The following is a 12659-nucleotide window of genomic DNA, read 5'->3' as shown; positions in this document are numbered from 1 at the left end:
CTGCCACACGCCACGCTCTGCTAGGCCCCCTTCCTCCTAATTGCCTGCTCACCAGACTGTGAGAAAATAATTGCCACTATAAATTTTCCCTCCTCTGCATCAAATATTCGGGGGAGCCAGCACTTAAAAAATAGACTTCATGAAAGACGAGCGCCAAGGCACGGATGCTGCACCCCCCACAACCCTCGCTGCAGAGGACACGGGCCAGGAGCCCCTTCCTGGTTCCCCCTAGTTCCAAATGAGAGAGAAAGGCTTAAAGAACTCCCGGGAATGGTCACAGCTGAAAAAAGTCGAGTGAGTGGCTCCAGGCGGCAGCAGCTTGTGTTCACCTGCCCTCCACCCAGGACAGTCCCCGGGGTGGCTCCAGGCTGCAGGGGGGTCAGCAGAGGAAGCCTCCTGCCCCATATCCTTGGCAAACTCACATGAGACAGGGAAGAATGTTCCTAATTAGGCAAGAGCATAGAACTCCTAATCCCAGGACTCCCTACTTGGCATGAGTACCCAGGCAAGCAGGGAAGATGGAGAAAGGTGGATTTCAGCCCCTGGAAGGAGCCTCGGCTCAGAGCGGCTGCTGAGCACCCAGCCTTGCCCTCCTCCGGACATGGGAACGGGTGTGGCTGCGCTGCCACCTGGTGGCCTCTTCCCTCACTGCAGGGTGAAATGATGTGGATGCCAGCCCTTAGGTGTGGGGCTCCAGCTGGGGTCACAGAGCATCCCAGCCCTCAGCACTGCCCAACATCAAGGGAACCCCCACCACTGGCCCTATGTGGCCTGGGGGTGAGAGACGCCCCAAAAGCAAGGAACCTCAGGCCACTGACAACGTGGAAGGACCACAACAGACCCCACCTAGACCAGCTGCAGTAGGACCCAAGGCTGTGGGGTCCAGACACCACACCAGGAAGCCTCCCAGGCAGCCGACGTATAGCAGAGGCTGTGCAGCTGCAGAGGCCTGGGCAGAGGGGAGGAGACGGCGAGCAGAAAGACAGAAGGGGCCTGTGGTGAAGACCCTGCCTCCCTCAATCCCCCACGCACCTGTGCTGACTCCTGCTCAAGGGGTAAGCCTGGAGGTCTCCCCGGTGCTTGGACGAGGCTGAGAAGGGAGGACGTGAAGGAACAGAGTAGTTGGAAAAGCCTCCACGGGTCCTGCAGCTCCTGCACGCAGGCTGGGGCTGGGCTGGCGTGGGGGGCAGGTACTGCTTCCTGCCTGGACTGACCTGCTACCCGAGCCTGAAGGGCAGCTTGTCCAGAGCCCACAGCCTCTCGCTGGGCAGAGGAAGGGCCACAGCGCAGACTGCCTCAGAGCCACTTCCCTGCACGCCCACAGCCCGGAAGAAACGCAGCAGAGCCAGGGGCTGCTGAAAATGCTCTGGAGATGACCTCACACGCAGCAGCGCAGTAAATTGCCAACACCAGGAAACACGCAGCAGCGCAGTAAATTGCCAACACCAGGAAACACGCAGCAGCTGGGGCTGGCCCACGTGGAGGCACGAAGCCGGCGCCAGCTGGCCCGGAATGCCCAATTCTCAGGGAAAGGGGCCCTTCCCACCGCGGGGAGGGTTCTCCGGGGCATCCTCTCCCGCCATCCCGCAGGCAGCCCCACCCCAGGAGCTGCTGTAGCTCGTCCGCATCCTCAGAAACGTCTTGGGGCCTGCTCCAAAGCCTACCTGCCACAATCTAAGAGCCTTTCTAATAGTTTCATCTGCAGGAAAGAAAATGTCATTCTCAGCATCAGCATCTTGCAGCCTATTAGGAAATACTCTTTATGGAATTTTCTCTTCTCAACTTCTTCCCCTCCTTTGATTTTCACCTGGGAACCATGTACCATGGGGAGAGACAAGGCAGAAACAGAGGGCCCGCCACTCGCCTCGCAGTAACCAACGCTGCGATCCCACTGCTTGGTTTCCTGTTTCCACCGCCCCCCGCCAGAAAACCACAGCATTCAGCCAGGGGTCTCCCGCCCCAGCCCCGGGACCGGGGTCTCGCCGCCACTGCCGGCACTTAGCAGATCCAGTGTAGACCAGGAGCAGAGAGCCAGGAGGAGGCCTCAGCCGGAGGCCAGGAGACCACCCGGCTTTAGCATCCACTCATGCGGGGGCTGAATAAAGCAGAGCCGCCCTGCCCCACTCGGCCTGAGGTACCCGGAACCCTTCCTTCGGGACAGGCTCCACCAGAAACTCCACGCGACGATCCTGACCGGGCCCGGCGGCGTCCACCAGCAGGTCCACTATCCGGTACTGGGTGGCAAAAGCCAACCCCAGGAACGTGGGCATCTCTGGCCTCGGCAGCTCCCTGCCCGGAGAGCCATCACTCGCCCCTCCCCAGTAGTGGATTCGGAAGCAACGGACTTGTGAGAGGAGGAGGGACCAGTGCAGGGTGCAGCTGAGCTGGAGCAGAGCCGGGGGCCCCTCCCGCTCAGAGGCGGCTGGCTGCCAGTGGACCTGAGAGATGGTGACGGTCTCCACCTGGGGCAGAGGGGCCAGCAGGCTGGCAGCGTCCACCACCTGGCAGGAGAGAAGGCTCAGCACGGTCGGACGCCCAGGGGCAGGGAGAGGGCGCGCCCACCCACACATTTCCCCTCCCTGACTCCTCCACCCCAGTTCCCCACAGAACCTGAGAAGGGAGAGGCCTGGGGTAGCCTCCACCCCCACTCCAGCTGGACAAACGGCCAGCCCAGCCTGAGCCCCTCTGGGAAGCATTACCTGGATCTCTCCAAGCCGACAGGTGAAGCTCTCCTCCTCCCGACTACCTGGCGGCCGTGAGAAGCAAACGAGGAGGTCTAGCAGCAGGCACCCACGCAGGCTCACCTCGTAGCAGCTGCGGGCGAAAGGGCTGATCACAGGCCGGGCTCAGCCCAGCGGCTCCAGGGAGAGCCGTCCAGAGGCCCCAAGCCACAGCAGAAGGGAGATCCGTCCCAGGGTCGGTGGGGACCCTAGGCCGACCGCAGGGCTCCCAGCAGCTGTCCTGGGCTTCCGTCTCAGAGCTGCCCAAAACCTGGAGACCAGCCCAGGGCCCCTCCATCCCTCCAGCTCTGGGGTTTCCCAACAGAGACTTGAGTGGGGAGAGGGACGTGAGGAAGGAGAGGGACTTACTGCTGGACCCAGCCCCTGCTCAGCTGCCGGCCGCAGCGGCCCACCCATCGGGCCAGCTTCGTAGGGGGCACCCGGAGGGGTCGGAGGCTGTGTCTTGAGCTTGTTTCTGCTGGAGACAGACACGGGACTTGCAAAGGGAGAATCTCAAAGGAAAAGGCACTGAGAAGGACCGCCAAGGGAGCCCCAGGAGTGCAGAGAAGACCGCCCGGTTAGGCCAGAGGCTCACAGGTCCGGAGAAGCCACCAGGAAGGGCTCCAGAGGAGCTCGGTGAATGAAACGCACGTCTGCGGTCAGCCGGCTTCCAGCCCGCCGTCTCCCCCTCCCCGTTCACTCGCCCCTCTCCTCGCCATGGCCAGCAGCAAGCCTGTGTGCAGCTCAGGTCTCTGGAAGGGGCCCACGTCCACCCTGCACAGGCGCCTCAGCTGCTGACGAGGCCACAGGGCAGAGGGTGTGGCTGAGAAGTGAATCCTCCCTGTCCAGGCCTCAACCACAAGCTGCCCTGACTCCAGCAAAGGTGGGATTTAACCCCCACTGTCCACACCAGCTCCTCCCCACACCCCAGGAGCCTCTCCACACTTCTCTCCCCTGAGCTCTCCCCGCCGGGCAGAGGCAGGCCTGGGTCCCATTGCCTCACCATTCAACACTGAGATGCCACCAATGTGGCAGCTGCTGGCATCCCCTGTGGTTAGCTCTAAAGCAACCGTGACGTCCGTGGGCCCCTCAAGTTTATACACCATGGACAGGAAAATCTTGGGCGGCACTGGGGCCTGCAGGGAAAATAACCTGGGGAGAAAGATCCTGTGGTGAGTGCCACGGAGAGACCACTGAGAAATCGAAGCCAGCTCCAAATTGCGTCCGCCAGCCCCTCCCTCCAGGAACAGAGGACGTGGGTGCCAAACACCCCCACATCATGCTCCTGTCCGGGGCCAGGGGACAAGCCCTACCCCGAGGCCAGATTCTTTTGTGGGATGAAACACGTCAGTTCTGAAATGCCACATGGGATTCCCTCATACGGGGCATCCGAAGTATCCAAACTCACAAATGCAGAGTAAAGGGGTGACTTTGGGAGGACAGGGGGCTAACGTGCAATGGGGAGAGCCCAGTCCTCCAAGATGACACAGTTCTAGGGACCTGTCACATAGCAACGGACGCAGAATAACACTCCCGTACTGTTCACTTAAACGTGGTCAAGATGGTCAATTTCACGTTAATGCATTTTTGACCACAATTTTAAAAAACCAATCTGGGTCTGTCCTCTGTCCTCATTCTGGCCTCCACTGCCCCATCTGTCCAGTTCCACGGCCACTACGTGTGATGGGAGAAGCTGGTGGACCCACCGTCCCCCATCACTCACCCACCTCACGGCCACATTTCCAACCTCCGGTGGGATCACACCCCGGACGAGCAGGGAGCTGCCTCCGTGCCAGGCATCCTCCAGGCAGCAGTGCGTCCTCACCCAGCCCCGGCCATCCTCTCCCAGCCTGTGTTCCCCAAACAAGGGCTGGATCTCCTGGGCGCTCAGGTGGTACCAGGGCCCCACCGCCTCCTCCTGAAAAGGGCAGAACAGGGGCACTCAGCAGAGGCCAACAGAGCAAGTGTGCCCGGAGCGGCAGGGAAGGGCAAGACCACCACCGTGCCTGCTGGCAAGTCCCAGGCTCCTCCCACAGCTGAGGCCAGAGAACAGACACGGAGGGAAGACGCCCACCCACCTGGCCGTAGCAGACCCTCCGTGCACCCATGCCCAGGCAGAAGGACGTGACGAAAGGCAAGGAGCAGATGCTATGTGTGGGCAGATAGCGCTCCAGCCGGCCCCAGAACCTGCCAGAGACATGGGGCAACAGCTCGGTCCGGAGGAAGGGAGGGAGCCTCTCAGTGTCCCTCAAACTTGCTGGTGGAAACTCGAGGCTGTCCTGCACCCTCCAAGACAGGACTTCTGGGAGGACTGCAGCCTCCCTAGCTACGGATATGCTGCAAACACAAGTCTGCAGGAAGCAGTCGCTGGGTTTGGTCCCTGCCTGAAAGCAGCCAGCGTGCTGGTTTCTTCCCCTATCATCCTCCCTTAACCACCACCCCCCTTAGGAAGGGTCACTAAAGAGCACAAACGTGTCCTTTCAGAGAAACCAGAAACCCCTCCCTCCCATCAGCCTGCACTAAGCACCCAGGATGGCAGGACTCACTTGTCCTGGTTCTGGAAGAAATCCTTCTTCTCCAGACACTCGTACACCCAACCGGGGGCAAACAGAGCCACGGAGAACCCATGCTTTCGGATCAGCTCCAACGACTGAGGAGACAGAGGGAGACGCCGGGCACATCAGGACCACAGAGTCCAGACAGGCTCCTGGACACCAGTGATGTGGGGTGGGGGCTCTCAGGACAGCTCGGAAACAGGAGGGGGAAGCTGTCCAACCCCCCACCTCCCTCCTAGCTGCACCTGGGGGCTGCGGCGCATCACCCCCGTCATTCCACAAGCCGACCAGAAGAGGGCGCCAGAGAGGCGGTCAGCGATGCTGCAAGGGCAGGGGGCAGGCGCTGGGCGCCGGGTCCCATCGTCCTCTGACACACCTCATTTGATTATCAAAATCATGGGCAGTAAAGAGGCCCTTTAGTTATCTGATTAATTTACTCATTTAAAGCTAAATTAAGGGCTGAGAACATCCCTGGGGCTCTGGGAAGGGGCAGGACTGACAAGCCAGAGGCAGGCAGAGCCCTGTGCATCCCACGCCAGGGGCACCGGCCCAGTCCTGCTCCTTCCTCCGCGCTGGTATGACCTGCCTTGCCAAAAAATGCTCCCTTGCCATGACTCCTACCACTCCCCAAATCCTGGGCGCTTCCCCCTTCCTCACCCCCGAGCCTCTGTGAGAGGCACTGCAGGCCCCTCTGCGTCCGCGCAGGCTTCCCTTGGGGGGAGGGTCAAGGAACGCAGCTGGGACAGGAGGCCTAGGCCCGCCGAGGACCAGACAGCGGGGGAACAGCGCGCCTCTGTCTGGTGACACCCACACAAAAAAACATCATCCAATTGTAGAAAGAGCCGGGAAAGGGGTTTCCGGGGGGACACGGCTTGGCCCGGGCAGGACACCCTGTTTCTCAGTGCCACGGGGTACCCACTCTGGGAAGAACAGCTGCTGTCGTTCCTTTGAGGTGCAGACGGGAATGGAAGGTCCGTGAGGAAATGAGGTCCCAGGGGAGGCACTGGGCCACTGGCCCTTGGGCGAAAACCACCACCCACCTTGTCTGTGTCGAACCGGCCTCCGACCACGTTCCCCCGAGCAAACACGTCCACACCCACGTACACATCCGCCCGGCGCTCCCCAGCCTGCCCCAGCATCCGCTCCAAGTGCTCCTCCCGCCAGTTATAGTTGGTGAAGAAGCCGTCGCAGGAATCAAAGAAGACCCTGAGAAGCAACAAGGACCTGCTGTGAGGCCCAGGCCGAGAAGGATGGGGCCGTCCCCGCCAACCCCGCAGTCTCAGCCCTTCCCCTCCTAGTACGCAGACGGACGGGGGCCGCCCCGCCCCACCCCACCCACAGCAGGCTTTCCCTCCTACAGCCCAGAGGGACAGGGCCACGCCCTCCACCTGCACAGTCTCAGCTTCTGCCGTCCTAGAACTCAGAGGCACCTATGACTCACGGCTGGGAGCTGCCTCCAGGACCTAGGGCATGGCCTGTTCCCCAGGGGCAGGAAGCAACCCCAAGTGGTGACCTGAAACCCTCGTCTAGCATCCATGGTGTCTGCTGAGGCTCAGGATGTTAAGAGAACTCTTTGCCTTTTTGAGACGGAGTCTCGCTCTGTCGCTCAGGCTGGAGTGCAGTGGCACGATCTTGGCTCACTGCAAGCTCCATCTTCCAGGTTCATGCCATATTCCTGCTTCAGCCTCCTGAGTAGCCGGGACTACAGGCGCCCGCCACCATGCCCAGCTAATTTTTTGTATTTTTAGTAGAGATGGGGTTTCACCGTGTTAGCCAGGATGGTCTCGATCTCCTGACCTCGTGATCCGTCCACCTCGGCCTCCCAAAGTGCTGGGTAGGCCGCCACATCTGGCCTATCTTCTCCCTCTTTTTACCCAATGCAGTCATATATGCACTGACTTCATGAGGAAGACTGTGCCCGCCCCTTGCGGCACCCGCCCCTCGCAGCACCCACCCCCTCATGGCGCCCGTCTACAGGCTCACCTGTTGTGGTGGTTGAGTTCGTCTTGCCATTTGAGCTGCCCACTCTGCACGACACTGTCATACCAGAGCACCAGGCCCCCCGGGACCTGCCGGTGCAGCTGTGTGGTCAGGTACCGCAGGAAAGGAGGCGTGTTCCCCACGGCGGCCAGCTGAAAGAGAGGAACGAGGTGAGAGCCTCGGTGAGCCCCAGATCCGTCTATCATGAGAAGTATCCGGCGCTGACAGACAGGGGGACGCAGAGCAAACAGATCCACAGGTGAAGCTGCAGTTCTGAAAGGCCCTCCCCGCCACAGCCCCGAAAGTGGAGTCCAGCCAAACAGACGACTGTCCTTTCTTACTGTGGCAGGAAGGACATGAACGCAGAAGTCAGGAAAAGACAGAGCGCACCGAAAGGGGAGGGTGCCCTGAGAAGGAAGCCAAACACCCAGCCCAGAGCAGAGCGCGGAAAAGGAAAGGCGGGCTCACAGACGGGGCGGGAATGTGAGAGCCGGCCAAGCACGCTTGCTGGAAACAGTCGGAGAAGATTCCGTCTCACTGCGAGTAACTAAGATTTCAGAGTTGGCACTGCCTGGGAGGCGAGAAATGGCTCTTACTGCTGCAACCTGCAGCCCAGGTGTGGGGCAAGGTGAGGCCAAGGAAGGAGAGAGGTGGAGGTGGGTGGCAACACGGCAAGGGGCGGGGAGGTGGGTGAGGGCTGGGCACTCACACTCAGAGAGTTCTCGATGTTGATCAGCCAGCCATCGAAACGAAAAAACTGCGCAATCTGGACAAGCCTGTCGGCCACTGCCTGGTATGAACGCTCATCCCCGGCCAGGAAGGCTTCACAGAGCCTTCCCCCTTCATTCCACTCCGTGATGAAAGTCCCTGTGAGGACAGGAGAGAAACAAGGTCGGCCACGGGAATCACCTTCCCTCGACCTGCTGGTTTTCAAAGTGAAGTTCTGGAACCAGCAGCCTCAGTATCACCTGACCACTTGGTAGACATTAAAATCCCCATCGATCCATGTATCCCGTGAACCAGACACTCTGCCGATGGGGACCAGCAATCCTGGTGATGGAAGCCCATCAACGACTGGGATTGAGGCTGAAGCCTGAGCAGCACTGTTCTGACCCAGGAATCGGCGAACCGTGGCCCTCGGGCCAATGCCCGCTACTACCTGTGTTTGTAAATGCAATTTTACTGAAACATGGCCCTGCCTATTTGTTTACCTGCTGTCACTCCAATCATTACCACAGTGACTCACTGGTCTGAAATGCTGAAAATACTGTCTGGTCCTTTCCAGAAAAATCCTGCAGATGCCTGTCCTGACCAACCGAGGCGGCCCCCAGCAAGGGGCTCTGTGCACTGAGAAGCAGGCAAAGCCTGCGCCTCCTCATCACGGGGTCCCCTGGCTGGTGAGCTCAGGAGTCTGGCTGACACAGAGGTGAGTCCTTGGCTCTTACCCAGCACACAGACCCCATGCCTGTGGGCAGTGTTGGTCCAGCCCACCGGGGGGATGGTGACGGTGTGGTGGCTGAAGTACACAAAGACGTCAATGCACTGCCAGTGGTAGAAAGCATAGGGAGTCTGCACCACCGAGCCCTGAATGAACCTGGGAAAAGAAACAGAACAGGGCTGGCCATGGCAGCTCATTCATGCCTTTATTCCCAGCACTTTGGGAGGCCAAGGCAGGTGGATCACTCAAGCCCAAGAGTTTAAGACCAGCCTGGGCAACATGGCAAAACCCCGCCTCTCCCCCCAAAAACTGGAAAAATGAGCCAGGTGTAGTGGTGCGCACCTGTAGTCCCAGCTACTTGGGAGGCTGAAGTGGGAGAATCGCTTGAGCCTGGGAGGTCAAGGCTGGAGTGAGCCCAGATTGCACCACTGCACTCCAGCCTGGGTGACAGAGTAAGACCCTGTCTCAAAATATAGAAGCAAAGAAACAGAGTCGGGTCTCAGGAAGCAGAATAAGGGCACAGAGACCGAAGGGTGTCCCCAGAGATTTCTCTTTAGTTCCATTCAGTCAAGACTCCCTGGAAGCCTGCTGTGTCCAAGCCAGGTGCAGCCAGGGAAAGGCAGGAACCAGCTGCCGCTCCTGCAGCCACAGGCAGAGCGTCCTGACTGGGGCATCAGGCACTTGCCATTGCACCTGATGGACCAAGCACTGCGAACCTCTGTGAGCAGATGAACAAAGGAGAGAAAGGAGGGGAAGTAGGAAGGCTCATGTCGAAGTCCCGTCTCCGGCCTCCCACTCTATGTGGAGGGGGAGGCAGTCCCTCAGGACAGTCTCCTGGAACTCGATGGTTGGGGCTGGCAGCTGTGTGAGCTGTGCCCAAGGTTTCATCACCTGCCTGCTCTGACTCAAGCCTTCCCATCAGTCACAGGGTCCAAGAGTGTTTTGTGGACATTTAAAAGCGCCACATGGACTCCAAGGCAGCTTTGGATGGGACATCGGCAGCTGGGGTGGGTGGGGCGTGTAACACCTCTGTGCATCAAAGCCAGAACCCAGCGACCCAGAACAGGATCAGAGCTTAAGGGAAGAAGGTGACGAACAAAAAAACCAAGTGAGGGGGTGAGGCTGGGGGCAGGCAGCTGAAGAGGACCCCCTGCCTGCCGTGCCCTGTCCCATCTACCAGCCTCTAAGTTGAGGAGGTTCAAGGAGTCAAATGATTCTAGAGCTGAAAGGGACATAAGACACTGCCTAATCCAATCTTCTTTTTTGTTGTTGTTGTTTTTTTGAGACAGAGTCTCACTCTGTTGCCCAGGCTGGAGTGTAGTGGTGCAATCTTGGCTCACTGCGATCTCTGCCTCCCTGGTTCAAGCAATTCTCCTGCATTAACCCCCTAAGTAGCTGGGATTACAAGCACCTACCACCACGCCTGGCTAATTTTTCTATTTTTAGTAGGGGCAGAGTTTCGCCATGTTGGCCAGGCTGGTCTCAAACTCCCGACCTCAGGTGATCCCCCTGCCTTGACCTCCCAAAGTGCTGGGCCGCGCCCAGCCCAATCTTCCCTTTTTACGGATGAAACACTGGGGCCTGCCTTCCTCTTGCAGTTAGTGCAGTCCCTCCAATGCCCGTCTCCTGACTCCCCGCCCAGTGCTCTTTCTACACGTGGCACTCTCTCCTGCCCCTCCAGCCCCCACCCCAGCAAAGAAAAACAATCAATGTAAGGCCAGGTCCTCACCTGTCATCCAGATATCCCCCCATCATGTCATGACACAACAAAGTCCGGGGCCTCTGGCTGCTCAGAGGGGGCTGGCGACACGCCAGGGGCTCCAGGGCCACGTTAAAGCCATCCTCCATGTGGGGCATCCACGCCAAGAGTTCCTCCAGCGAAGACAAGTAAAAGCTGACAGGTTTGGTGGTGTCCTTGTCATAATATCTAACTGGTCCGAGGACAGAAACATTGAGCAATTAATGGAAATTATTATAGGATTAATCGAAATGTTTTGACAATAACAGAGAAGGAACATGAGAGGGGGTGGGGGCTGACCTGCCCCAAAGCCCCAGGCGTGAAGGCGGAGTCAGTATTCAGAGCCTCTGTCTCCTCACCTGGCAGGGGGTCCGGGGAAAAACTGACCACCTCTCGAAAGACTGTCTCTTCTTCATCATCTTTGATCCTAAGCAAAGAAGGAGTTGTACATTTATAAATAAAAACATAAATAGGCAAGAACACTTAGAAGCAAATGGACCAGTTTCATCTAAACAGGGAGGGACAGACATTCTCTGCCTTACGTTAATATTAACTATAGAAACATTGTATAAAGCAAGGAAGTGATAGTCCTAAGGTTACCTGTATTAGCAACTAGGCCTTGGCTTCTGCAAGGACACACGTGCCAATGATTACTCCTAAGAATAAAACTTCCTCTAGGCCAGAGGCAGTGGCTCACACCTGTAATCCGAACACTTTGGAAAGCCAAGGCAGGAGGATCACCTGAGGTCAGGAGTTCAAGACCAGCCTGGTCAACATGGCAAAACCCCATCTCTACTAATACAGAAATTAGTCGGGCGTGGTGGCGCACACCTGTAATCCCAGCACCTTGGGAGGTTGAGGCAGGGAGAATCACTTGAACCCAAGAGGCGAAGACTGCAGTGAGCCAGGACTGCGCCACTACACTCCAACTTGGGCAACAGAATGAGACTCCATCTCAAAAAACAAAAAACGAAAAAATAGAATAAACCTTACCCTCTAAAGCAGCCACCTGAATACCACACTCCAAAGACCAGACATATATACTTCACAGGGTCCCCAGGATTTTCTATGGCCAAGGGGCAATATCCAAATACCAAAAGTACCAGAAAGTTTCAGGTCCTAAGAGCAGAGGCCAGGCTTTCTCTATAGGCCACACTTCCCTAAGTGCCTTCCATGCTGTTCACGGATGTATGCTACAGGCGGAAGGAGTTCCTTTGGTACATTAACATGGAAAGCTCCTAAATACATCTCAAATCGCTTTCTTTTAAAAATTGATTGAGACAGAGTCTTGCTCTGTCACCCAGGCTGGAGTGAGATGGTGAGATCTCGGCTCACTGCAACCTCCACTTCCCAGGTTCAAGTGAGTCTCCTGCCTCAGCCTCCCGAGCAGCTGGGATTACAGGTGTCTGCCACCACGCCTAATTTTGTACTTTTAGTAGAGACTGAGTTTCACCATGTTGGCCAGGCTGTTCTCAAAATCCTGAACTCAGGTGAACACCCGCGTCAGTCTCCCAAGTGCTGTGATTATAGGCATGAGCCACCATGCCTGACCTAAAAACTTATTATTATTTTAAGAGCAGTAAGAAGACACTGCAGTGGCTATTTATGGGCCACAGCACCAGCGCTGAGATTCTCTAAATCTACCAACGCCCAAGGCCACTTCTTTGCTCACTGAGCTGTCATCTGCCATCACCCCACTGCCATTCAGAGGCCTGTTGCAAAGAGTCCTCTGTAGCATCTGCCACCACCAAACACTGACCCAGGGCCTCCAGAATGACATTGGGAGGCCCTGAGAACTGCAGGGGTGGGGGACAGATTCAAGCAGAGATGCCCAGAAGTTGTTCCTCTCCACCTTCCTTTTCTGAAGCCCCCTCCCTTGTTGATGTCCTTATTATACTTCAGCCGCCCCCTCCCAGGCCTTCTCAGAACAATCCCACACCAAGTCACCTTTGTCACCTGTCATTCCTCCACTAGGAGGGAAAGAGCCATCTCCACATTCCTCCTGTCCCAAAATAACTCTCCCAGCAGCCAGCCTCCATCCCATCCTCATGAGATCTGAAAAGCTCAGCAGTCTCACTGCTTTGGGTTTAGAAACAAAGCTACGGCTGCTGTTTCTAGAACCCATGTCTGTGTTTCTAACTTTTCCCCCCACACCTACCGAGGGGGAGGTTTACTGGGCGGGCCGGTGCCCCCAAAAGGAAGGAAGCCCAGCCTAGAGGGGCATGTTC

At 57.8% G+C, this 12659-nt stretch overlaps 1 protein-coding gene across 1 annotated transcript in view; it reads right to left on the bottom strand.

The window, feature by feature from the left end:
• Nucleotides 1–1736: 1736 nt before the first annotated feature.
• Nucleotides 1737–12659, bottom strand: part of ENGASE (endo-beta-N-acetylglucosaminidase) — an 11827-nt gene continuing 904 nt past the window's right edge. The window contains exons 2-14 of the mRNA XM_011933148.1: nucleotides 10791–10858; nucleotides 10423–10624; nucleotides 8701–8849; nucleotides 7965–8122; nucleotides 7259–7407; nucleotides 6316–6481; nucleotides 5267–5370; nucleotides 4799–4907; nucleotides 4448–4638; nucleotides 3724–3872; nucleotides 3090–3198; nucleotides 2700–2814; nucleotides 1737–2501 (exon numbers count right to left, since the gene is read on the bottom strand). Of these exons, the coding sequence (XP_011788538.1) occupies nucleotides 2085–2501; nucleotides 2700–2814; nucleotides 3090–3198; nucleotides 3724–3872; nucleotides 4448–4638; nucleotides 4799–4907; nucleotides 5267–5370; nucleotides 6316–6481; nucleotides 7259–7407; nucleotides 7965–8122; nucleotides 8701–8849; nucleotides 10423–10624; nucleotides 10791–10858 (2086 nt within the window). The 3' untranslated portion in view covers nucleotides 1737–2084. The remainder of the gene's footprint in view (nucleotides 2502–2699; nucleotides 2815–3089; nucleotides 3199–3723; nucleotides 3873–4447; nucleotides 4639–4798; nucleotides 4908–5266; nucleotides 5371–6315; nucleotides 6482–7258; nucleotides 7408–7964; nucleotides 8123–8700; nucleotides 8850–10422; nucleotides 10625–10790; nucleotides 10859–12659) is intronic.

The sequence above is a fragment of the Colobus angolensis genome, unplaced genomic scaffold (genome assembly GCF_000951035.1).
Source record: "Colobus angolensis palliatus isolate OR3802 unplaced genomic scaffold, Cang.pa_1.0 Scaffold1, whole genome shotgun sequence".
Classification (NCBI taxonomy): domain Eukaryota; kingdom Metazoa; phylum Chordata; class Mammalia; order Primates; family Cercopithecidae; genus Colobus; species Colobus angolensis.
Note: the sequence above shows the minus strand (reverse complement) of the source record. Positions and strands in the feature narration are given on the sequence as shown.